A 25,176-nucleotide genomic window follows, 5' to 3' on the forward strand; every position below is an offset into this window, starting at 1 on the left:
CGTGATGAAGACACTGGCTTTAAAATGGCTCAGCTGGCTCCCAAGCATCCTTTGTGAATCTCAGTTGCCTGCATCTGTATCTGAGCCCTGGGAACTCAGGGAGGGGCAGCCACTTTCGCTTAGAAAGCTCGAGGGGGTGGATAAAAAGAAACTCTGCCCTTCGTGGCCAGTCCCTGAGGTCCCTACCAGTGGACCTAATCCCTCAGCACCTGGCAAGGCCTGGTCGGGACCCTCAGAGTTTGTTCTGCTGAGCAGTGCCTGTAGGGGCTGCCTCAGCGGCTGCACACCTTGGCACCTGGGAGCTGCGCTGCACTGGCTGCACAGCCCCTGCGTTTCATGGTCGGCCTCCCATAGCCCAACTAATGCCGCCCAGACTGAGTCGTGGTTACCAGGCAGCCCCCACCGAGGCCCCCACCTGGATCGCCCTTCCCTGCTGCACCCACCGCACCTTCAAAGTGCATCTGCGCCCCATCCCCCTGCCTGCAGCTCTCCTTCCAAGCGCACAGTAATCAGATGGATCAGTCCGCATGCGCTGAAGAGTTGTGACTGGGAAGGAGGGGGAGCTTCAAACCAGACCACGCAGTGGTTGCCTGGACACGGAGCCAGTGAAGCTTAAACACTGGAGGAGCGTGGCATCGGCTGTGTTCTGTGCTCACGGGCTGAGCCCCAACTCCCTTTGCTCCCCTCCTCTGTGAGTGCTCCTCAGGCCCTCAGGAAAGTGGGAGATCTTTCCAGTCCCTCTACCCACCTTGCCTGAACACTAATCTCACCAGAGCTGGAGAGAGGTCACCCCTACAGAACACAAGCGGGGTGCAGGCAGGCACAGCCCCTCCTAGATCACAGCAGCTGTGTTGTCTAGGCCCTGAGGTGGGGCATTTAGTGCCTGTGGTCTGGGCTAGGAAAACAGGCAAAAGGCTCCAACCAAAGACATCCAGAGCCAGCCCTCCACACACAGCCCTCCGCACACAGCAGCATCCTGGGCTGCTCGGACCCCCAGCCCTCTTTCTCAGGCTCCTTCCCCAGGCTGGGCTCCATCCCCATCTCCTGAGCTGCTCCCCATCCTCCTTGAATCTTGCTGCCCTGACTGGCTGCATGATCTCAGAGAAGGCTTTTCCTCTCCCCATGAAGTGAAGGACTTGGACCCATCACTAAGGCCTGTCTGGCTCTGAGGCTCAGTGACCTCACACGCTGCCTGGCTGTCCAAGGAAATCAGTGCCTGAGCCAGAGGCCCCATCTCTAAGCTCCCTGGTCGTACGACTTGCCATTTGGCTGGGAAGCCTCCTTCCAGCTGCCCCCACCTAGCCCCTACCCTGGGTCCAACTCTGCTCTGGGGTTGCTCGTTCTCACCCCATCCCATCTCACAGTTGAGTGCAGGACCCAGGCCAGGGAGCAGAAAGGGCACCATGCAAGGGACCAGGCTGGTCCTGGGGGCAGGGGCCCCGAGGGCAATAGTCCAAGAGGGCGTGGAGGTGGGGGGACAGCCTGCCTGAGGTCATGGTGGTCGTGGTCAGTTCCCCCTCCCTCCAGCTGTGGAATGTGAGGCCTGGCCTGGGAGATATTTTGGCTGTACTTGGAGCCCTCCCCGCCCCCTGGAATCAGACCCTGCTCACTCCATGCCATAACAATGACGACCACTTCCAATTGTTTCCTAGCTGGAGGGGGGGGAGGGGAGCACGGTTTGGGAAAGGAGGGGGGAGCCTGGGGGAAATGCTTCTAGTGACAACAGTCCTTTCTAAATCCGGCTGGGGACTGGGTGCAGGTGGGGGTGGGGGTGCCCTGCTTCCCCATATATACAGCCCCCGCCTGGCCAGGTCGGCTCCACAGCTCTCTCCTGCGCTCCAGTCTTCTCTCCTTGCTGCTCTCAGGTAGGGGCTGGGAGCTGGCGGCCCTCCTCTGGGATAAGGGGCCCAGGTTTAGGAAGGGGCTCCTCTAGGAACAGCACACTACATTCAGGGCTTCATGCAAAGCGTCAGGTCTGGTCACGGAGCACACACGGGCAGGTCTAGACATGTGTGTACGTGCCAGGGGAAAGGGGGGTCATGAGTTACAGGGGGAGATGTCTGGGTCTGACTGCAAATGTGAGACCAGAAGTATGTGTGTGTGTGTGTGTGTGTGTGTGTCTGAATGTTTGGTGAGGGAGGCTGTGTGCCTCACTGCCTGAGACACAGAAATATCAACTGAGAGATGAGTTTATGATCAGGCCCGAGGACAAGCAGGAAGCGGCAAGAGGATGGCAGAGAACAATTATTTCAGAAGTTTGTGTGTAAAAGCTAGTTCTGTGAGGTTTGCACTGGGTAACTACCCACATTCACATACACAGAATGGCTCGTGTGCGCAGCCGGGAGTCAAGCCGGTGGGAGTATGTGTCCTCCCTGCAAAAGTTGCTCCCGGGCACAGGAACATGGTGTCCTGTCTTCGTACCCTTGACACGGTCTCTGTGCTGGGCACAGACTGAATGTACAGCTCTCCCATGTCTGTCGTGGAGCGTGTTCAGCTGTGCCATGGGTGTGTCCATAAGATGCCCACGGGGGCTCCTCTCTAACAACGTCCACCACAACTGACCATAGAATGGGGACAGGATGGATGAGAACTGGCTCCGGAGTCGTGAGACTTGGGTTCAAGTCCTGGCTCCACCACTTACTGTGATGTGTTTTTGGACAAGCAAGCTCATGAACCTAGATTTCCTCCTCTGTAGAATGGGGTGAGGACTGAGGAGGAGGACTGGCATAAAAATGCTCTGTAGGCTATAAAGCCCCAACCGTGTGATCACTGGTTGAATGTCAGGTGGCTCAAAAAGGCAAGGCTCACTAGACGGGGGAGGCCAGGGCAGGGCCATCGGCCAGGAGTGAGGAGTGAGGGGCTCACTGAGGTGACATCAAGAACCTGGGTAGGAAAAGCGAGAGAAAGAGCGGGACCAGAGAAGCCCACCATCACCTCCACCCCTGTTCAGGCCTTGGGGCGGAGGGGTGCTGAAGGGCGGGACTGGGTGAGGCAGGGACACAGCCCTGACCAACCTTCCTTCTCTCCAGGCCCCTGCCACCTTGAGCCCCTTTCCTCTCGAAGGCGCGTTTGAGAAGCCAAGGTAAGGAGAGCCGATCTGAGAAGACACACAACTCTAGTTTCTGCCTCGCCTTAGGGAGCACGGCCTGGTGGCCAGGAGTTCTTACCTGTGATTAGTGAAGGAGTCAGGTAGTGAAGAGGTTCAGAGATGTGCGTAGTGTGTATAGTTAGCTTCCTGCTCCCAGAACCCCCCAGGCTGGACCAAGTTAGCCTCCGCCTCTGCCCCAATAGATTTGCTAGGGCTAGGAGATGAGCTGAAGGAATGAGGGACTCTTGGTGACCCCTGCTGACCCCTGAGCACTGTGTTAGGCTTTGGGGCTCCTGCTGCAGGGGAGAAGAGTGGAGGGGAGGGCAGTCAGCTTCTTCTCCCTCCCTTTGCAGCCGCAGCCATGGTGGACGCGGAGATGGCCGCGTTTGGGGAGGCCGCCCCCTACCTGCGCAAGTCAGAGAAGGAGCGGCTGGAAGCCCAGACCAGGCCTTTCGACCTCAAGAAGGACGTCTTTGTGCCTGATGACAAAGAGGAGTTTGTCAAGGCCACAATTTTGTCTCGAGAGGGTGGCAAAGTCACCGCCGAGACAGAACATGGCAAGGTGGGTGGCGGGGCCAGCGTGAGAGGCCACCTTGGATGCCCCCCCACGCCTGGGGTGCCTGGCGGGTGCCACCAGGATGTACCCCACATAGTCCTGGTTCTCCCTTCCTCTGGGTAGGGATGTACTGTCTCCAAATAGCCCTTCTCATCCCCAACATCCTGTCTATCTTCTCTGGGACCCTGGATTCTTTTCTCATGAACACGGTTCTTGTATAACCTGCCTAACTCCCATCCCTGTCCGTGGGCTGTTGCAGACAGTGACCGTGAAGGAGGACCAGGTGTTGCAGCAAAACCCACCCAAGTTCGACAAGATCGAGGACATGGCCATGCTGACCTTCCTGCACGAGCCTGCAGTGCTTTACAACCTCAAGGAGCGCTACGCCTCCTGGATGATCTATGTGAGTGCACCCCCGGGCATCCCTCTGAATCTAGTGGCTTCCTGCTCCGTGCATGTCCACCTCCTGGAGCCCAGTGTGTCTGTCCTTTGTGCCCAGGCAGTACTTCACTCTGTCATAATCCCTGCATCCTTGTGCATGCTAAGCTGCTTCAGTCATGTCTGGTTCTTTGTGAGCCTATGGGCTGTTGCCCACCAGGGTTCTCTGTCCATGGGATTTCCCAGGCAAGAATACTGGAGTGGGTTGCCATTTCCTTCTCCAGGGGATCTTTCCAACCCAGGGATCAAACTCATGTCTCCTGCTTAGCAGGTGGATTCTTCACCACTAGCACTACCTGGGGGTGCAGCTCTAATGACCTGAGGGCTGGGACTGCTCAGATGGACTGCGTTCATACAGTTTCCTTTCTCTCCCTCTCCTAAGACCTTTCTCTAACTCCAAAAACTGCCACCCCTCCCACTTCATCATTGGCAACTCACTTCTTTTCCTCCCCTAGACCTACTCGGGCCTCTTCTGCGTCACCATCAACCCCTACAAGTGGCTGCCGGTGTACAATGCCGAGGTAGTAGCCGCCTACCGGGGCAAGAAGAGGAGCGAGGCGCCGCCCCACATCTTCTCCATCTCCGACAATGCCTACCAGTACATGCTGACAGGTGACAGGCCCCAAGTGAAGGGTTTCTTGAGGGCCCCTCCTCCCGAGGGGTTCAGGCCTCTGGGAGAGATGCAGGGAGCTGGGGCAGGGTGGGGAGATGACAAAGCATCCTGTGCAACTCCTGACTTGTCCTCCCCATCTTCTCCCCACAGACAGAGAAAACCAGTCCATCCTGATTACGTGAGTGTGGCTACTTCCTGTTCCCTTCCACAATCTCCTTGAGCCCACCCCCCCATCAGGACCCAAGCCCCCACACACAGACCCCCAGTTCTTTTTCCCTCCACCTTCTGGTGCCAGCTCTGATGTCTTCTCTGGCCTTGACCCTGGCCTTCTCCTTGCTCCTCCCCTTCCTTTCTCCTCTCCTTCCTTTCTCCTCCCCATCCCTCTTATTTTTCCTCTCCCATCTTCTTTACTCATGCCCCTCTAACTCATCACGCATCTATCCATAAGCCTGGGAACACCATGTCTTCTTCCCCTCTTCATTTTCCTTCATTTTTCCCTTCAGAAACCCTCCCCATTCTTCCAGCCCCACCCATTCTTTTCCAAAATGGCCTGGGCCCATCTCCTTTAATTGACCTTGCCCAGCCAAGACCATATTGAGCTGTGCATAGTCGCTCAGTTGTGTATGACTCTTTGCAACCCCAAGGACTGTAGCCCACCAGGCTCTTCTGTCCATGGGGATTCTCCAGGCAAGAATACTGGAGTGGGTTGCCATACCTTCCTCCAGGGGATCTTCCCAACTCAAAGATCAAATTCCGGTCTCCCACCTGCCCAAATCCGCTTCTTCTAGCACATCTTTCCTAGTTGCTACCCTTGACCCTGTGTATGTCAGAGCACAGCTTTGTGGCTGGGATGCATATTATCTGGTGGCTTCCTGCTGCAGGGCTCCCCCTGCCAAATAAAGCTCTCCTGACTCGAGGCTTGTGGTCTCAAATAATGTTTGTTCACTGCCTAATAAGCCCGACTGTCCCAACAGCGGAGAATCCGGGGCAGGGAAGACGGTCAACACCAAGAGAGTCATCCAATACTTCGCGGTCATTGCCGCCATTGGCGACCGCAGCAAAAAGGAGCAGGCCACAGGCAAGGTAGGCCTACTGTCCTCCAAGGGCCTGTACCGCAGAAAGGGAGGAGGAGGAGGAGGCCTCTCACCTGCCATCCTTCTTGACCTCCGCAGGGCACCCTGGAGGACCAGATCATCCAGGCCAACCCCGCCCTGGAGGCCTTTGGCAACGCCAAGACCGTCAGGAACGACAACTCCTCCCGCTTCGTGAGTGGGCCCTGCCTTTGGACTTGGGATTTGGGTTGGTCAAGGGATGTGTCAAACAGGAGCTCTCCCTCAACTCATCACCATTTTTCTCCATGTCTCCAGGGGAAATTCATTCGAATCCATTTTGGGGCGACCGGAAAGTTGGCTTCTGCAGACATCGAGACCTGTGAGTGTCACAGATCTGCTAGGGCTCATCCTGACCCTGCCCTCACTCTAACTGTCTCCATCTCTCTCTTGTGTCACTGGACAGCTCTGCCCCTCAGGCTCTCTTCCTCTCTCCCTGTCTCTGTGTCTCTAGGTCTACATATTCCTCTCCTTTTGAGACTTCCTCTGGTCTGTCTCCATCTCTGTCTCTGCTTGTCTGTGTGTCTTTCTCTGGGACCTTCCTCTGCTCCTGGGACTCCGTCTCCGTCTCTATATCTGTGTGTGATCTCTGTGCGTCTGTGGGTGCATTTCTCTCCCTCTCTTGTCTCTCCCTTTCCCTCTGTCTTGTTCTCTACATTTATCATTCCTTTTTCTCTATTTCCTTATACTTAAACCCTAACTTTTTCTTCTTCTCTTTCTTCTCCCCTCCTATTCACAGACCTTCTGGAAAAATCCAGAGTTATTTTCCAGCTGAAAGCAGAGAGAGATTATCACATTTTCTACCAAATCCTGTCCAACAAAAAGCCTGAGCTGCTGGGTGAGTCACAGCTACCAATTGAGACCAACTATTTCCATGGCAACCTGGTCCCCTCCACTTGCAGCTGCTTGTTGACAGGCCCTGGGTTTATCGCACTGCTGGATTCAGTTCTGTGGGATGCAGGACCCCATTAAGCCTTGTCATATGCTCTTTTGCAGGTCATGTGTCATGGCAGATAGCCCCAGGGAGGGCCAGGGGTTTGTGCCCCCATTCTAACGTCTCTCCCCCCACCCCCCAGACATGCTGCTGATCACCAACAACCCCTATGACTATGCATTCATCTCCCAAGGAGAGACCACTGTGGCCTCAATTGATGACGCTGAAGAGCTCATGGCCACTGATGTAAGTATGTGAGGACCCAGCTGAGAGGCAAGGGGATTGGTGGTGAGGGGCAAATGGGTCCAGTTCCCTGGCCCAGAAATCGAGCTAAGACCCTGGCTGTCTGTTGTTCCTTTGTGAGGGCCAGAATGTGTCCTGTGACCTGGGTGTGCTGGGATACAGGTGAGATTAGACAGTGACTGGTATTTTCAATCAAACCAGAGGGTTGAAAGCCATGGACAGAGAAAAGAAACAGACAAGCCAAAAAACAAAGCATTACTAAGGGAAAGGGGCGGGTGGTGGTCATGCAGCTGCCGTGGGGCCAGAGCAGGCTGATAGGTGAAGAACAGGTATAGACACATGAGAGATCCAGGCATGGATGTAAGGGAAGGGCCTAGAAGAGGGACAGTGGTAGGAAACGTGAGTGGGTCACCCAGAGCAGCTCCAGAGAACAGCCTAAATGCTGACACCCGGCCAAGGCAGTCCACACCCACCCGGCTATTATACTTCCCAGCTTAGTTTTGGGGTTCCCCACTGGGGATGGGAGTCTCAGCACCCACAGAGATTCAGGAGATAAGATCTCGCTCAACTGCAGAGGGGTCTCATTTACCTTCCTTATTCCCTTTTCTGGGGTCCACCACCACGGGTCCTGTCTACAGAATGCCTTTGACGTGCTGGGCTTCACTACAGAGGAGAAGAACTCCATGTACAAGCTGACGGGCGCCATCATGCACTTTGGAAACATGAAGTTCAAACTGAAGCAGCGAGAGGAGCAGGCCGAGCCTGACGGCACCGAAGGTGGGAGCCAGGGGTGCAGGGAGCAGCTATGGAGCCATGAAGCCTTCGTCTGGGAGGAGGCATCCCTTTTCCAATTCTCCCATCCGCCCTTTCCTTCCAGAGGCCGACAAGTCCGCCTACCTCATGGGGCTGAACTCGGCTGACCTGCTCAAGGGGCTGTGCCACCCTCGGGTGAAGGTGGGCAACGAGTACGTCACCAAGGGGCAGAATGTCCAGCAGGTGGGTCATCTTCAGATGTTAAATGGCAGAGGGGCTGGCCCGGTGCAGCCGTGGGAGCTTTGCAATTTACTCTTCCCACCACTCCCTCATTCGGGTTTCTCCCCCACCTTCCAGGTGGTGTATGCCAAAGGGGCGCTGGCCAAGGCTGTATATGAGAGGATGTTCAACTGGATGGTGACACGGATCAACGCCACCCTGGAGACCAAGCAGCCTCGCCAGTACTTCATAGGTGTCCTGGACATTGCCGGCTTCGAGATCTTTGACGTGAGTGGGGAGCCTAGGGTCTGGGAGAACAGGAACTCACTGGTTCACAGGCAGCCGCCGTTGGCCAAGCCCTGGGGAAGGCCGTGGGCTCCCCAGGGGTGGAGACAGCCACGTGTCTTCAGGGGGCACTCCCTCCCTGCCCTGACCGGAGAGAAGCCAGCCACACCCATTGCCAGGCTGGACGCAGCCCTGGGCTGACCCCTCGGGCCACAGACCCCTGCCTGCCTGACCCACTCCTCCCCATCCCCACCCTGCAGTTCAACAGCTTCGAGCAGCTCTGCATCAACTTCACCAATGAGAAACTGCAGCAGTTCTTCAACCACCACATGTTCGTGCTGGAGCAGGAGGAGTACAAGAAGGAGGGCATCGAGTGGGAGTTCATCGACTTCGGCATGGACCTGCAGGCCTGCATCGATCTCATCGAGAAGGTGCAGCCTCGGGCCCTCTGCCTGAACTCTCCATTCACGCCCCACACACATGAACGCCCCAGAAGAATGGCCGCCCCACCCTTCTGGGCATCGTGATCTAGCTAACAGAAGAATCCCAAGCCCTAGTTTCCAGAGCCTTGTGCTATCCCGGCCACCCAGGACAGGGTGGTCCTGGAGAGCTGAGTTCCAAAGCTTGAGAGTGGATGCGCAGAGGATGGGCACTTCAGGGATGGCCTCCCACAGCAGTGTGTTTAGCGACCCTGGTTTACCCATCAAGGAGCAGGAAGTCTGAGGGTGGCATGGGGAAGCATAAGAGAGCACTTCTTTTCAACGGCAACATCTCAGGGATCTGGGCAATGGAGTAGGGTGTAAAGCACCTACAGCGTCCATGTTCCCAGACTTTCACAAAGGTCCCTTTGAAATCAAAGTGCCACCTTGGGAAGGTTGAACAGGTGCCAGTCAATAGGTAACTGCTCAGAGCTGAAGTATCAGCTAATAGCCAAAGGGGCATCTCCATCGACACTAGAGCAGGCAGGGTCCATCTCCATCTGCTTGAAGCAGGCTCAGTGACGCTCTCCCCTCTACCCTCAGCCTATGGGCATCATGTCCATCCTGGAGGAGGAGTGCATGTTCCCCAAGGCCACCGACATGACCTTCAAGGCCAAACTGTTCGACAACCACCTGGGCAAGTCCAGCAACTTCCAGAAGCCACGCAACATCAAGGGGAAGCCGGAAGCCCACTTCTCCCTGATCCACTACGCCGGCACGGTGGACTACAACATCATAGGCTGGCTGCAGAAAAACAAAGACCCGCTCAATGAGACGGTGGTGGACTTGTACAAGAAGTCTTCCCTCAAGATGCTCAGCAGCCTCTTTGCCAACTATGCTGGGTTTGACACACGTAAGTGGAGACTGGGACCCAGGGACCGGGAGCAGGTTTCTACTGTGGTTCTGAGGCAGGTCAAGGGCTAGCCCCCCACCACTTCCATGTTGGGCTGGGCCCCAGGGTTTACAGATGCAGTGAGAGAATTGGGTGGAGAAGTTGGAGCAGCCACAGTGAAGATCATGGCCTGCAACCAAATGTGGGGAGAGGGTGGGATTCCTCACCCGCTGCCCTGACTCTGCACATGCCTTCTCGTCCCCTTTACTTGACTCTCTCTTCCACAGCTATTGAGAAGGGCAAAGGCAAGGCCAAGAAAGGCTCATCCTTTCAGACCGTGTCAGCTCTGCACAGGGTGAGTGTGTGATCAGCGCCACCCCAGCCCTGCTTGTCCCCTGCTTGGCTCAGCCCTGACTCCTCCCACTCAGTCTTCTCAGGCCCTTCCTGACCGTCTGCGCCCTGTCTTCTCTCCCCTGTATCTGCTGGCCTCGGCTCTTGCTCCTTTCTCATCTCCCCTGGCTTCTTTATCCCTTCCGCCTCCCACTATCTCCTCCTCCGTGTCTTACCCTAGCCCTCCTTCACTCTCCAGCTCCTTGCCTTCTCTCTTTCCTTTCCTTCCGCTCTGCTCCCTTTCTTACTTCTCTTTCACTTTCTTAACTTGTCCCTCTTGGGTTCTGGGCCACAGGAGAATCTGAACAAGCTGATGACCAACTTGCGCTCCACACACCCCCACTTCGTGCGGTGCATCATCCCCAATGAGACAAAGTCTCCAGGTGAGCCCAAGAAGCCAGGCCCAGCCCACTGCTGAGATGCACTGCCCCAAGGTCAGGGTCTTTTAGATCACCTCTTGAGCTCCCACCTCGGAGATTTCCAGATCACATTCTTCCCCTCCTATTCCCCAGAGAGGCTCACAGACAGCCTCCCACCCTGGCCCCAGTGCTGCCCTCCATTTAGAACATGTAGCTCAGGGTAATGTGTAACTACTTTGATGGACACTCCCTCCTAAGTGCCTTACAGCCTCTGATGAGACATGTAAGGATTGTTTTTCCCTTTCTGAATCAAAAGGAGATGGAGGAGTTCAGGTGTCTGGGTTCGGGTGCCTGGCTCTGCTAAGTTCAGTGACCTTGATCAAGTCCCTTAACCTAACCAGGGCTTAGAAAATGGTCTATATTGGCCCTGGCTACCACCTATGAAAATAGGCATAAACCATATAAAATAAGGACTGTGAAAGACTTTTGGTTACTCTCAAAATTTATAGCAAGAAAAAAAAATACTGACTTGCTAAGGTTACAGGCCAGTCTGTGACAGAGCCAAGATCAGAACCCAGAACCCTCAGCTCTTAGCCCCATGCTCTCCCCACACACTCCTCTCCCTTCCCTCCTGCCGCAGGGGTGATAGACAACCCCCTGGTCATGCACCAGCTGCGCTGCAACGGCGTGCTGGAGGGCATCCGCATCTGCAGGAAGGGCTTCCCCAACCGCATCCTCTACGGGGACTTCCGGCAGAGGTGGGTACCGGGTGCTGTAGGGCTCAGGGAACAGGGGGAGCCTGGGCAGCCTTGGCAGGACGCAGAAACTGCGAGTGGCCTTGGATTCTGTGGGCAGAGCCGATCACTGCAGAACATAGGTGACATGGGGCACCTCCCTCCCAGGTATCGAATCCTGAACCCAGCAGCCATCCCCGAGGGCCAGTTCATTGACAGCAGGAAAGGGGCAGAGAAGTTGCTGGGCTCCCTGGACATTGACCACAACCAGTATAAGTTCGGCCACACCAAGGTAAAGAAAAGGAGGAAACAAACTGACTACAAGGAGACCTCTCTTGTCCTTTTACTTTATGGCTCCTTGCCTTTTACCAACCATCTCACAAGCATTACTGAACCACGTGCTAGCCCTCCCCATGGACCAGACAGCCCTGCTCCCCCATTCTAGCTCCAGCTGCCACTGACGTCCTTCCTCCAGTTCTTCCCGGCCTTGTTACCCTCCCTAAGATAAGCCCCTCTTCATCCCCCTCCTGCCTGTCCAGTCATGTCCACACACAACTTCCCTGCAGGTGTTCTTCAAGGCGGGCCTGCTGGGGCTGCTGGAGGAGATGCGAGATGAAAGGCTGAGCCGCATCATCACCCGCATCCAGGCTCAGTCCCGAGGTGTGCTCTCCAGAATGGAGTTCAAGAAGCTGCTGGAACGTAGGTGAGAGATGTTAAAGGGAGGGTCTCAGGCCTCCAAGGCCCAGGTTGGCTCAGAGCAGTGGAAGGAGAAATAGCACCCTAGACCTTCAAGTGACAAAGGGCCACAACACAGCTACAAACACCAGTGGTGGGCGTGGGGGCGGGGGGTGCCTCGCTGTCACAGTGCAGGATGGATGGAGGAGCCAGGGCCTCTGGGCAGGAAGGAGGGAAGAGGCTGTCTCAACGCCCTTCTCACTCGGCTCCTGCAGAGACTCCCTGCTGATTATCCAGTGGAATATTCGGGCCTTCATGGGGGTCAAGAACTGGCCCTGGATGAAGCTCTATTTCAAGATCAAACCACTGCTGAAGAGCGCAGAGACAGAGAAGGAAATAGCTCTCATGAAGGAGGAGTTTGGGCGCCTCAAAGAGGCTCTGGAGAAGTCAGAGGCTCGGCGCAAGGAGCTGGAGGAGAAGATGGTGTCCCTGCTGCAGGAGAAGAACGACCTGCAGCTCCAAGTGCAGGCGGTGAGACCCTCAGGCCTCTGCCCACATCTCCCACACACCCTGCACCTCCCTACCTGGGGGATCACCATCCTGTGCCCTCATAGGCAGAGGATTCTGGAATTAACACTTCCAAAGGCCTCCACAGAGGTCTCTAGAGAAAGAAAGGGAAGGGGAGAAAGCATTACCTTAAAAATATAGGTTTTTCATCAGGATTTAACCTGGATCCATAGCTTAATAATTCTCTGACTTTGGGCAAATGATGTGTTATCTCTGGGTCTCCATGTCCTCATTTGTAGACAGGGAATAAAGTTGCCCATGTCACCAGGCTATAAATATGTAAAGTGCTGGCATCAACAAATACAGTTCCTTCCCCTTTGATGGAGGCGACCAGAGGAAGAGGGCCAGATAAAGAGACTTCTGGTTCCCTTTCTCTCTGCTCTCGTTCCTCAGTGCTCCTGTCACATTGCCCTAAATCTCCTGCCCTCTCTATCCTTCTGAGGTTCTTCTCAGCTGGGGAGATCCTGGGGTTGCCCTCTTACAGTGAAGGTGGAGCGTGTCCCTCCATGCTTTTGCCATCCACCCCATCCACTGAATAGCTTCCCCTCTGCACCTTGCCCTCAGGAACAAGATAACCTGGCTGATGCAGAAGAACGCTGTGACCAGCTGATCAAGAACAAGATCCAGCTGGAGGCAAAGGTGAAGGAGATGACTGAGAGGTTGGAGGACGAGGAGGAGATGAACGCTGAGCTCACTGCCAAGAAGCGCAAGCTGGAAGATGAGTGCTCTGAGCTCAAGAGGGACATTGATGACCTGGAGCTGACACTGGCCAAGGTGGAGAAGGAGAAGCACGCAACAGAGAACAAGGTGAGGGCAGCTCCCTTTGAATCCAGACCAAGTCTCAGGATCCTCGGACCTGAGTGTGGTCCTGGCCCTTGGCTTTGGAGGTCTCCATAGATGTCTCCAGGTTGGTGATGTCTGACCCTAGAGGGGATGGGGTTCTTGGTCAACAGGTGAAGAACCTGACAGAGGAGATGGCTGGGCTGGATGAGATCATTGCCAAGCTGACCAAGGAGAAGAAAGCTCTGCAAGAGGCCCACCAGCAGGCCCTGGATGACCTTCAGGCTGAGGAGGACAAGGTCAACACCCTGACCAAGGCCAAGGTCAAGCTGGAACAGCATGTGGACGATGTAAGTAGACTATCACAAGGGCCTAGATGTACCAAGTCCATCAGTGTCTGTGTGTGCATGTGTGTGTTTGGGGATGTGGGGTTAGAGAGTGCTCTCTCTCCTGATACTTTTAGAAGGGAACTGGGGAATAGACAAGGAGAGGGGTGATCAATTCAGAGTTATGTATCTCACCTTGCTGATGTGATCAACAGTAGAGATGGGCTTCTTTATTTCACTTGAGGTTCAAGCCTATATGTCTCCGTTCAACCATGGAATTTAGAGGGTTATCTCATAAGAACATGATAAATTTCCTTGGGAATTTTGTGAAGATCCTCGAGGAGGATCTTTGGACTTCTATGTTTTAGCCAGGATCTGGTCCTCAGTGATCACTGCTCCCATAGGTAGTCCTTTGAGTATATCTCTACTGAATCATTCTTTATCGCTCTGTGTTATCATTATTGAAGTATTGGTCCCAGCCATAGACTGGAAGCTGCCTTTAGGTGGAACTTGGTTTTATTCAGTTTTGCATCTGCAGTGCCTAGGATACGGCCTGGAACCCACTAGGTGCTTACAGGGTGCAGATTAAATGAAAGTAGCTTTGGAATTTTACCCTATAGTCATTCATTCAGTAATTTATCATAGTTACTGAGCATCCCTCCATGCTAGGCACTCTCACAGTCCCCTGGCCACATTTGGCCAATTCTGGGGAAGTATTCCCAAGTCTTGACACCTCTAAGGATCCCTCAACCCCAGAAAGAACGAGCTCCTAAATTATCAAGTCAGGATACTTGGCCTAAGGTCACACTGGTCCTTCTCTTCTTCAGCTGGAGGGATCCCTGGAGCAGGAGAAGAAGGTGAGAATGGACCTGGAGCGAGCCAAGCGGAAGCTGGAGGGTGACCTGAAGCTGACCCAGGAGAGCATCATGGACCTGGAGAACGACAAGCAGCAGCTGGATGAGCGGCTCAAAAAGTAGCGTGTTCCCTGCCCCATCACCCATCCTCCTCCCCCACCCAGCATCCTGGTCCATGCATGGAAGTACTAGCTGACTCAACAGATCCATCCTCAGAGGCAACAGCCTCATGCAGCCTCCATAAGAGGGTGCAAAACTGTGGGCAGAGCCTCCAGGAAGAGAGCTTTCCTCCCCCAGACATGCACATCAGGCCCCAGCAGGCCTCCCTGGCAAAAGTCTAACCCGGATCCCTCCAGCCCTCTCTTCCTGCTGGGCACTCGCCCCCTTTATACACAAGTCTCTTTGGAGACCAGTTGCATAACACACAGGAAAGTTCCACACAAAAGCCTCTCAGGAAAGTCCTTTCAGGTCCTTCACAGAGAGCCCAGAGGACCACAGAGAAACGTGGTCAGCCACCACTTGTGAGCAGGGTCTGGCTACTTCTTTAATGGCCTTGTGGTTCCAATTCTTATTGCAAGACCTTCCAAAATGTGTAGATCCACATTTCACACTTGGCAAAGAGTGAGTCTGCCGCACATATTCAGATAATCAAAGATCTTCTGTTGCTTTAGGGTCAGGACTCTGAAAGGCTCTGAGACTCATCCTGATCAACAGCCTCCCCAGAAAGTCTTCACACTTCCCCAGGCACAGTACTTGTTGAATGAATGAATGTATGATCCCACTGATCCTCAAACGACCTTTTAAGAATGGTACTTTAACCCCACTTACCAAAGAGGAAAGGAAGGCTTGGAAAGGTTACCAAATTGCCCAAAGTAACAGAGAATTAAAGACCATCAGAGCTAAAAGGTGCCTTTGAGTCAATCTAGTCCAATGCCCTCGTTTTACAGACCAAAGAAGGGAGCATCTCAGAGCCCAGGTCCTGTCCCTCCACCTGCAGTGCTCTTCCTGTTGTACTTCCCATTGAACTTCAGTCCTCCAGCAGGTGTTACACTTTCAAGGAGCCTACAGCAGCCCTGGAAGCTGGTTTTGTTTTTTTTTTTTTTCCCATGAAATCCTGCTCCTCATTTGTTTCATTACCATCTCCAACCACTGACAGCCCCTCCTTAAGCCCGATCAGCCTTCCTTGCCTCACGGTCCCTTCTTCCTCGCAGGAAGGACTTTGAACTGAATGCCCTCAATGCGAGAATTGAAGATGAGCAGGCCCTGGGCAGTCAGCTGCAGAAGAAGCTCAAGGAGCTTCAGGTAAGGCCCCTGGGCTGGTCCTCAGCCTCCCAACCCTCTTCCACGCCGTTCTCGCCCAGCATCACAGGCACTGGCTCTGTGTCTGTGAAGGGAGATGCTGGCTATCACAAATCTCCCGTGGAACACTTCCAGGAGGGCCGGCTGATCCAAGGATGACATAGGAAGAGATCTGGAAACACTCACGGTCTGGGGACAGAAATCCTAGCTTCCTAGGTCAGCTCTGGTGTAGCTGGTGACCGTGGGGAGCGCACTGCCAGCCTCTGGATCTCTGTGTCCTCCGCTGTTCCCCATGGCTTTTCAGGCCCCTTCAGCCCAGCTGGGCTGTGACTTCAGTTCTTACCTCTAGAGTGGACACTGTGTTGGGTCTTTAGCTGTCCGGTCAGACGAACCTGGCTCTCTCATTCCAACTTCAATTATTTTTGCCACAAAACTGCCTAAACTATCCCTGGAACACTGGTCCCTTTGTCCTTCTTCAAGAGCAACCACTTTCCTTCCCATAAAGAGAATGTAGCATGTTTTGGCCCAAAGGCAGGCTAACTCAACTATCCAAACCATCTCACTGAGGTGATCCTTTTATTTCTACTTGTCCCCTGGTGGGACTAAGCTGACAAGCCAGGAGCCTTCTAGAGCCCCGGGAGGGGGCTCCAATGGAGGGGCCAAGGGGCTGGGTCTGAGCTCCCTCCGTGTCCCACCCAGGCACGTATAGAGGAGCTGGAGGAGGAGCTGGAGGCTGAGCGCACCGCCCGGGCCAAGGTGGAGAAGCTGCGCTCAGACCTGTCCCGGGAGCTGGAGGAGATCAGCGAGCGGCTGGAGGAGGCCGGCGGGGCCACGTCCGTGCAGATCGAGATGAACAAGAAGCGCGAGGCTGAGTTCCAGAAGATGAGGCGGGACCTGGAGGAGGCCACGCTGCAGCACGAGGCCACGGCGGCCGCCCTGCGCAAGAAGCACGCCGACAGCGTGGCTGAGCTGAGCGAGCAGATCGACAACCTGCAGCGCGTGAAGCAGAAGCTGGAGAAGGAGAAGAGTGAGTTCAAGCTGGAGCTGGACGACGTCACGTCCAACATGGAGCAGATCATCAAGGCCAAGGTGGGCCCAGCTCTCCTCTCCTCTCCTCCAATTCCCTCCACGCGCCTCTGCTTTCTGTCCACATCTCCTCTGTCTTGTTCAGTTTCCTGCTTTCCTCTTCTACCCTGTTCTTGGACTCTTCCTCTATGCCTTCCTCTTTCCCTGCTCCTTTAATTGCACCACTCGCACCCCATCAGCCCCCTGCATACACCGTATAACTCTCCTTCCCGTCTCAGGCTAACCTGGAGAAGATGTGCCGGACCCTAGAGGACCAAATGAATGAGCACCGAAGCAAGGCTGAGGAGACCCAGCGTTCTGTCAATGACCTCACAAGCCAACGGGCCAAGCTGCAGACCGAGAACGGTGAGCCCTACCCTTGTCTTCTGAGTTCCTGAGCCAGTCCAGGCTTGGGTATGCACACATCTCTCCAGAGAATGGGGCCTGAGGGTTAGGGGAGGGGTGGAGGAGAGAGGAGTAACTGACCCTCGAGAGTTGAGTGTGCTTCGGTGCCTCTTCAGGTGAGCTGTCCCGGCAGCTGGATGAGAAGGAGGCGCTGATCTCCCAGCTGACCCGAGGCAAGCTCACCTATACCCAGCAACTGGAGGACCTCAAGAGGCAGCTGGAAGAGGAGGTTAAGGTAAGGCCCAGAGTCAGGCCACTCGTCCAGCGTACTGGCTGGCCTTGCATCCACCACTTCTTTCCCAAGAATGAGGCTTGCTGTCTACCCAGTATTTTCCCATTTTCCAAAAAGAAAATGCCGAGACCCTACCATGTGCGTGTGTATGTGTGTGCACACAGTCGAGTCCAGTCTTTGCAAAACCATGGACTGTAGCCCACCAGGCTCCTCTGTCCATTGGATTTTTCAGGCAAGAATACCAGAGTGGGTTGCCATTCCCTCCTCCAGGGGATCTTCCAGACCCAGTAATCAAACTTGTGTCTCCAGCATTAGCAGGCAGATTCTTTACCACTGAGCCCCCTGGGAATCCCAGGCTTTACCATATGCTTCCTAATTCTACCTCCCATTCAGAGGCCTTCTGCCTTTCTGCAGCCATCTCTGGAGGGCATGGAGTAAGAGGTGGGGCTGGGGGGAATGAGGTGAAGAGAGGAAATAAACTAGAGAGGTGTGATGGCCTTGGCTGGGCATAGGTATGGGATGCAGGAACTGTACAAGTGGTCCTGGGATTTGCAGGGCAATCTGAAAACTGGAGAAAGAAACTCAACTGGATCCTATTTCGAGCACTTTGCTGGGCTCATTAAAAAGGGGAAAGAATATGAATTTTTAAAAAGGTCAGGGCTCAAATCCTAATCTGCCTCTTAAGAGCTTGGTGATCTTGGGGAAATTGCCTAAGATCTCTGAGCCTCCATCTCCTCCGCTGTAAAATGGCGGTGAGGATGATAAAGCCTGCTGCGTGAGAAGCATGAGGGGGATGGGCACAAAGCATTTTGTAAACAGTGAGGCCCTGTATGGACTTTCTTTGTTAACAGTACTCGGTAAACTGTTCCAGGTCCAGGGATTTAGAAACAGGTGAGACTGTGGGAGGATGTTGAAATTAGAGTGAGGAGACAAGCAGTGCATCACAGGGTAAGCTGAGCCCACCCCTCGGTGCCACCCCTCCCAGGCGAAGAATGCCCTGGCCCACGCACTGCAGTCGGCCCGGCATGACTGTGACCTGCTGCGGGAGCAGTACGAGGAGGAGACTGAGGCCAAGGCCGAGCTACAGCGCGTCCTGTCCAAGGCCAACTCAGAGGTGGCCCAGTGGAGGACCAAGTACGAGACGGATGCCATCCAGAGGACGGAGGAGCTGGAGGAGGCCAAGTGAGTCCCGGGCAGCCTGTCTCTGGCAGGGGCCCCTGTGTCAGCAGGCCGCAGCCCAGCCCACTGCTCCCTGGGGCCGGCTGCGGGGATGGATGCTTAGCTAGCTTTTGACAATGCAGAGGACCCTGCCCCGGCCCCACCTCCTTCTCCTCTCAGGGAAGCTTTTTGCTCGCGTTATGTTTCTCATCCGAATATAAGACGAACAAAAGGTTTGTCTGAGGGCAGAGTGCACCCACCTGGGGCAGGGTGCCATGGCAGGTGAGAACGGGGGTGCTGGGACTGCATGTGTCCTCCAAGTCTGCAAGCCTAGAGGCTGGCCAAGGTGGGAGGGCTGCCTCACAGAAGGCCCCCTGGGCGCTGTGGGTCTTCACACCCTGTCCCCCAGACTCTCCAACTGCCTTGTTTTCTGCCCCTGGGCCTGTCCTCAGGCTTCCCCAACAACACTTCTGAGTTTTCGAAGACTGTTTTCCACAAGACTCACCATGTTTCCTCTTGTCCAAATCCACACCCTCCATCCTTCCCACCCTCTCCCACCACTACTCCCCGGCCCTCACCAACACGGTTAGGAAGAAGCTGGCCCAGCGGCTGCAGGACGCCGAGGAGGCCGTCGAGGCCGTCAACGCCAAGTGCTCCTCGCTGGAGAAGACCAAGCACCGCCTGCAGAACGAGATTGAGGACCTGATGGTGGACGTGGAGCGCTCCAATGCGGCCGCCGCCGCCCTGGACAAGAAGCAGAGGAACTTCGACAAGGTGGGCCCAGGCTGCGGGCCACAGCTAGGGGGCAGAGCAGGCCGGCAGGAGGGAGTCAGGAACATCCCCCCAGGAGGCTGAGGCTAGGGGAGGCTGGGCCTAGGAGGGGCACCTGGGTCCCGGAGGTGGGGCCGGGGCTGCCCCTTGAGCCTCTTCCGTCCGTTGGGTCCCCGCAGATCCTGGCCGAGTGGAAGCAAAAGTACGAGGAGTCGCAGTCGGAGCTGGAGTCCTCGCAGAAGGAGGCGCGCTCCCTCAGCACCGAGCTCTTCAAGCTCAAGAACGCCTACGAGGAGTCCCTGGAGCATCTGGAGACCTTCAAGCGCGAGAACAAGAATCTGCAGGGTGCGGGCGCGGGCCGCGAGGGGCGGGGCAGAGAGGGTCCGCACGTGGCGCCGCCCCGCAGCTCCTCGAGGCCTTCCCGCCCTGGAGCAGGCAGCCCCCGACTGAGCCGCCCACCCCTCCCACAGAGGAGATCTCCGACCTGACTGAGCAGCTGGGCTCCAGTGGCAAGACCATCCACGAGCTGGAGAAGGTCCGCAAGCAGCTGGAGGCCGAGAAGCTGGAGCTGCAGTCGGCCCTGGAGGAGGCCGAGGTGCGCACACAGAAGTGGAGGAGGTGCAAGGGGTGGGAGAAGAAGCTGAGGACTAGGCTATGGTCCCTGTTCTCATCTCCCCGTTCTTTTGTTCACGGGTCCACCCTCAGAGCCTAGAACAGTGCCTGACACTTAGTAGGCACTCAACAAATATTGTGGAACGAACAAACGAACCGGTCACTCACTTCCCTTCACACATTTTACCTATTACGTCTTAGACAAGATTTCCTGTTTCACTCCCCCTCTTTTCACCTCTGCCTCCCTCTTTTGAGCTTTTACATTCTGTGCCTGATTGCCTCTGTTTCCTTGGCAACACCACTCTCTTCATTTTCTTCTTTGTCTTTATAGCTCACTCTCCTCTGTGAGAGCCTGAATCACCTTCTCTTAGGCCTTTTTTTTTTTTCCTTTCAAGTTCTCTTTTCTTCTTCCTCCTCCTGCTTCTTTGACTGAACCACTTACACCACTCTTGAGCTCACTTTGTATTCACGATTCATGGACAGCGCCCTGGCCCCATCCTGTGCCCTGACTGCCTCACACCTTCTCTTCCCAACCCCCTCCAGGCCTCCCTGGAACACGAGGAGGGCAAGATCCTCCGGGCCCAGCTGGAGTTCAACCAGATCAAGGCAGAGATGGAGCGGAAGCTGGCAGAGAAGGACGAGGAGATGGAGCAGGCCAAGCGCAACCACCTGCGGGTGGTGGACTCGCTGCAGACCTCCCTGGACGCGGAGACGCGCAGCCGCAACGAGGCCCTGCGGGTGAAGAAGAAGATGGAGGGTGACCTCAACGAGATGGAAATCCAGCTCAGCCATGCCAACCGCTTGGCCGCCGAGGCCCAGAAGCAAGTCAAGAGCCTCCAGAGCTTACTGAAGGTACACGGTGACTTTTGGAAGCAGGAAGTTGCCTCATCCAGAGAGGGGCAGTGGCATCCCATCATCACAGCACCAGCTCCCTCCTGCCCCTGGGCCATCACTGACCCCTCCCACAGGCCCTGCCCGAGCCACCACCACAGGCTCACTGCAGCATCCAGTTCAGCTAACAGCCTTCTGATGTGTTGAGCTCAACTCCCTCTCTCATGCCAACTCTCCTGATGCACAGGACACCCAGATCCAGCTGGACGACGCTGTCCGTGCCAACGACGACCTGAAGGAGAACATCGCCATCGTGGAGCGGCGTAACAACCTGCTGCAGGCCGAGCTGGAGGAGCTGCGGGCTGTGGTGGAGCAGACAGAGCGGTCCCGGAAGCTGGCGGAGCAGGAGCTGATCGAGACCAGCGAGCGGGTGCAGCTGCTGCACTCCCAGGTGAGCAGCGCCCTAGGGCAGTCCTAGAGTGGAGCACAGGCAGGTCTCTGCAGGTGAGTTTCAGGAGACATGCATGGATGCTCAATGCTGCTTTTCCTGCTCTGCCCACCCCAACCCTCAGAACACCAGCCTCATCAACCAGAAGAAGAAGATGGAGGCAGACCTGTCCCAGCTTCAGACTGAAGTGGAGGAGGCGGTGCAGGAGTGCAGGAATGCCGAGGAGAAGGCCAAGAAGGCCATCACGGATGTGAGTCCCCCTGCCTGGCCTGCCTACACCAAGCCAGGGTTTTCTTGGGCTGGAAGACTTAGACCGAGTATCACTTCTCTCCCGTGTGCAGGCCGCCATGATGGCGGAGGAGCTGAAGAAGGAGCAGGACACCAGTGCGCACCTGGAGCGCATGAAGAAGAACATGGAGCAGACCATCAAGGACCTGCAGCACCGGCTGGACGAGGCGGAGCAGATCGCCCTCAAGGGCGGCAAGAAGCAGCTACAGAAGCTGGAAGCCCGGGTGCGGGAGCTGGAGAATGAGCTGGAGGCTGAGCAGAAGCGCAATGCGGAGTCGGTCAAGGGCATGAGGAAGAGCGAGCGGCGCATCAAGGAGCTCACGTACCAGGTGCGGGCCCAGCAGCTGCTCCCGGACCGGGCCTTCTGCATCATGGCCCGAAGCCAGAGTGACAACCACCCCAGAGGGATGAAGTGTTCTCTCTTAGCCTCTTAGAGGGCAAAGAGCCGGAGTACAGCCTATGGCTACCCTGTTTCTACTCTGCCCAGCCCTGTTTTACCCTGAATACCCCCTGGCTCAGGGGCAGTCTCTGAGCCTTCTGGCCTTCAAGCTCCCCATCAACATTCACCATCAACCTGTCCCTTCAGGACACACCCGGAGCTCCAGCAGAGCTCACCCAGCACAGATGACCAGAAAGCAAATATGTAGCCAAATCTTAGCCTGGCATCATCACCACCAAAATACACCAAAGCCATTGGAGTGAATCTCAGAACTTTTCAGTTACTCTGGGAAGCATAGACTTTAGCTTTCACGGTGTTTTCCAGAATCAGACTATCAGTTAAATTTTGTTTCCATTCCAGTCCAGAAAGTCGCCATCCCTCTATGCATACTTGTCCTTAACCTAGATCAAGTCTATGTCATTTCCCAGCAGTCCAGGAAGTCCCATCAGGCCTGCAGTCCCAGAGTTCCTGCCAGCTCATGCTGGGTTTATCCTCCGTGGGGCCCCAGGACCCCCAGGGCCCACTTCCAGAACAAGGCCCATGCACAATTTTGTGTACAATTTCAGGAGGCCCATCAGCTCCCTAGACTCTTTCTTGGCACATACTATTAAAAGTATGTATATGTTTTTTGGTAAGAAATTGTAAGGAGAACACAAGTGTTTGGTGAGGATCAGAAAGTTGAATTGGGTCAGGATATTACCTTCAGGGTAAAGCCGATGAATGCAGGAAGGGCCATACTGCTTCTTATGACCATGCCATACTCACTGCTGCCCACCCCCTTCCCCATGACCCCCAGACTGAGGAAGACAGGAAGAACCTGCTGCGGCTGCAGGACCTGGTGGACAAGCTGCAGCTGAAGGTCAAGGCCTACAAGCGCCAGGCTGAGGAGGCGGTGAGTGATCCTGCTGGGGCCCAGGCCTGGAGGAGGGGACCAGGCAGTCTCATAACCCTGGCTCCTCACCTCATCCTCCCATCACCCTGAACCCCCACAGGAGGAACAGGCCAACACCAACCTGTCCAAGTTCCGCAAGGTGCAGCACGAGCTGGACGAGGCAGAGGAACGGGCGGACATCGCTGAATCCCAGGTCAACAAGCTGCGGGCCAAGAGCCGTGACATCGGCACCAAGGTGGGTTTCCCCACGGCAGCAACCCCTCAGCCCCTCAGACATAGCCCCTCACACCAGGATTCCTCCCCTTCACATACTACTGCACCCGAACCCCACAGCCCCAGAGGTGAGGTAACTCAGTCCTCCATGATTTCTAAGGTTCTTCCCGCTCTCACTTTCAATGATTTTGTGATTCCCAGCCCTATGGTGGTCAGCAGAAACCCTAATTGACACACATTTAGTGTGTCCCATCTTCCCCCAACTGCTATTTCCACTTCTCTTCCACCTGCTTTAGGCCTTCAGTCTTGTAACTCCCACCTAAGATGTACGTCCCAGAGGACCTTGTCCTTGTTGAGGCAGCATCCCTCCATCTAAGCCCAGGGCCCTTCCCTCCAGAGCCCTCCCCTCCACACTGACCCCTAGGACCCATCTCCCACCACCTCGGGGCCTCCCTCAGGCCACACTGTGGTACTCCCCACCTCAGTGCCCATCCCTGCCCAACACCCACCTCTCTGGAGCTAGTGTGGACTGTGCTTCCTTCCCAAAGGGCTTGAATGAGGAGTAGCCGTGCCACATCTTGGTCTGCCCCATCCTGAGGGTGCAACTGAAGCTCCCAGTCCCGGAGCCTGGAGAGCTGCCCCTTTGGAAGAAGCAGAATAAAGCAATTTTCCTTGAAGTGAGATCCTGCCTCTAGACTCTTCTTCACAGCCTGCCAGCCACAGGAACACGAGGACATGACCACGGGACGGGGAGGGGGGCTCCAGGGGAGGAGGCCACACCCAGGAGGCCTCCTGGGAGCCTGGGAGGCTCCGAGCATCCTTGGTGTAGCACTGCCATGGTCTCCTGTCACCTCCTCAGCAGATGACACCTCTCCTGTCAGCCCTCTCCCTGGCCCAGAGACCCTGGGGGTTACAGGAGATTTAGAGAAGCCCTTAAAGCTCTCCCAGAGCATGTGAGCCCATCTGTGTTGACCTACGCCCCTGATCTGATCAACACCGCCCCTCACTGCTGACAGTACCCAGGCTGGGCCATGGGGAGGAGGTTTAGTGTGTGAGGGTGCCCTCCAAGGCATGACCCACTTAGAGTAATGAGCCCCCAGGCCCCATCCGAGGTGAGTGTCTGAGAGGGCACAGGACTTTCACCCGTAGCTCCTCCCCCTTCCAGACACACCTCCACTGTCTCCAACTACCTTCCCATCATGACCAGGAGAACTGCACTCCAGCCCACCTCCCATCTCCTCCTGGGACCTGGCCCGTGGTCCAAGACACTCTATTCTTCTCCCTCATTACTTCCTACCATAGCTTTTGGTATTGCTGGAAGATGGAGGTTCTTTGGCCCATTTAGAGCAGGTCATCTGAGGGGGAGGCAGGCAAATGAGGGAAGAGTCACGATGAGCAGGACCCTGGGGAAAGAAGGGCTGAGGAGGATCACCAGAGGGCTGGGAAGTAGAGGAGTAAGCTCCCTCTCAACTAAACAAGCTCAGTCTTCCACCTCCCCCAGACTCACTGCCACACCTGGGCTGCTTAGGGAAGGCCTGGACCACAGAGCACGGGGGCTGAGGAGGCCCTGGCCTGAATCCTTCCCAATGTGCTACACATGGCCACTCCCAGCCCCTCAGGGCTCTGAGCTCCCAATGCAGCAGCTAGAGTAAGTGCCCGTTCCAGGGAGGAGAAGAAGAGGAAAAAAGGGCAACAGGGAAGGAAAAAGGAAAGTCCTAAGCAGGTGGGCAGTGGAGAGAGAGGGAGAAGGTTCAAGAACATGGAGGATGGTGAACAAGGAAACGAACAGAGAGAAAATATAGAGGAAGTGAGGTGGGTGCCCTTGAAAGACCCACAGGCTGTCCCATCTTTCTCTTCACATCCTCCTCCACTTTCCCTGCCTAGCACCAGTCTTCTTAGGAAAGACTTGGAGAACAATGAGGAAATAAGTGGAGGAAACAGGGACACGTGTGAAAAGGGAGATGCAGGGGATACTCAGAGAATCCAAGCTTCCAGAGCAGAAAACAGGCAGAGAGAACAGCCAGCGACCACGCAGCAGACAGGCCACCAAAGGAGGGTGCTGAGAGGGGATGGGAGAGGAGACAGAGAGGGCGAGCCTTGGATAGAGAAGCCGGAAGAGCCAAGGGTCTGGTACTGGTCACAGGAAAGAATCCTGGGTCACCCTCAGATGCTGGCAAAATCAGGAAAGCGGAGAACAGTTAGGTTCAAGAAGAGTGGATGAAGACCCAGGAGCAGGATGTGCAGGCTAAGATGGGACAAGTAGAGGGTGAGCAGAGGCTGGGCTCAGAG

At 55.5% G+C, this 25,176-nt stretch overlaps 1 protein-coding gene across 1 annotated transcript; it reads left to right on the top strand.

The window, feature by feature from the left end:
• The first annotated feature begins 1,761 nt into the window (after nt 1-1,761).
• On the top strand, nt 1,762-23,568 carry LOC102273976 (myosin-7). Its single transcript, XM_070377456.1, has 40 exons — nt 1,762-1,865; nt 3,030-3,082; nt 3,442-3,650; nt 3,904-4,047; nt 4,538-4,694; nt 4,846-4,873; nt 5,670-5,778; nt 5,868-5,960; nt 6,063-6,126; nt 6,544-6,642; nt 6,881-6,984; nt 7,620-7,758; nt 7,859-7,977; nt 8,092-8,241; nt 8,499-8,669; nt 9,261-9,570; nt 9,837-9,904; nt 10,235-10,322; nt 10,939-11,056; nt 11,201-11,324; nt 11,599-11,735; nt 11,983-12,238; nt 12,839-13,081; nt 13,228-13,404; nt 14,208-14,353; nt 15,446-15,536; nt 16,233-16,622; nt 16,838-16,964; nt 17,120-17,238; nt 18,221-18,417; nt 18,984-19,167; nt 19,344-19,509; nt 19,635-19,759; nt 20,320-20,628; nt 20,855-21,058; nt 21,180-21,305; nt 21,397-21,672; nt 22,579-22,674; nt 22,775-22,909; nt 23,436-23,568. Exons 3-40 carry the CDS (start codon nt 3,450-3,452, stop codon nt 23,451-23,453), a joined length of 5,808 nt encoding a protein of 1,935 aa, XP_070233557.1. The 5' UTR covers nt 1,762-1,865; nt 3,030-3,082; nt 3,442-3,449; the 3' UTR covers nt 23,454-23,568.
• Nucleotides 23,569-25,176: the final 1,608 nt, after the last annotated feature.

The sequence above is a fragment of the Bos mutus genome, chromosome 10 (assembly GCF_027580195.1).
Source record: "Bos mutus isolate GX-2022 chromosome 10, NWIPB_WYAK_1.1, whole genome shotgun sequence".
Classification (NCBI taxonomy): domain Eukaryota; kingdom Metazoa; phylum Chordata; class Mammalia; order Artiodactyla; family Bovidae; genus Bos; species Bos mutus.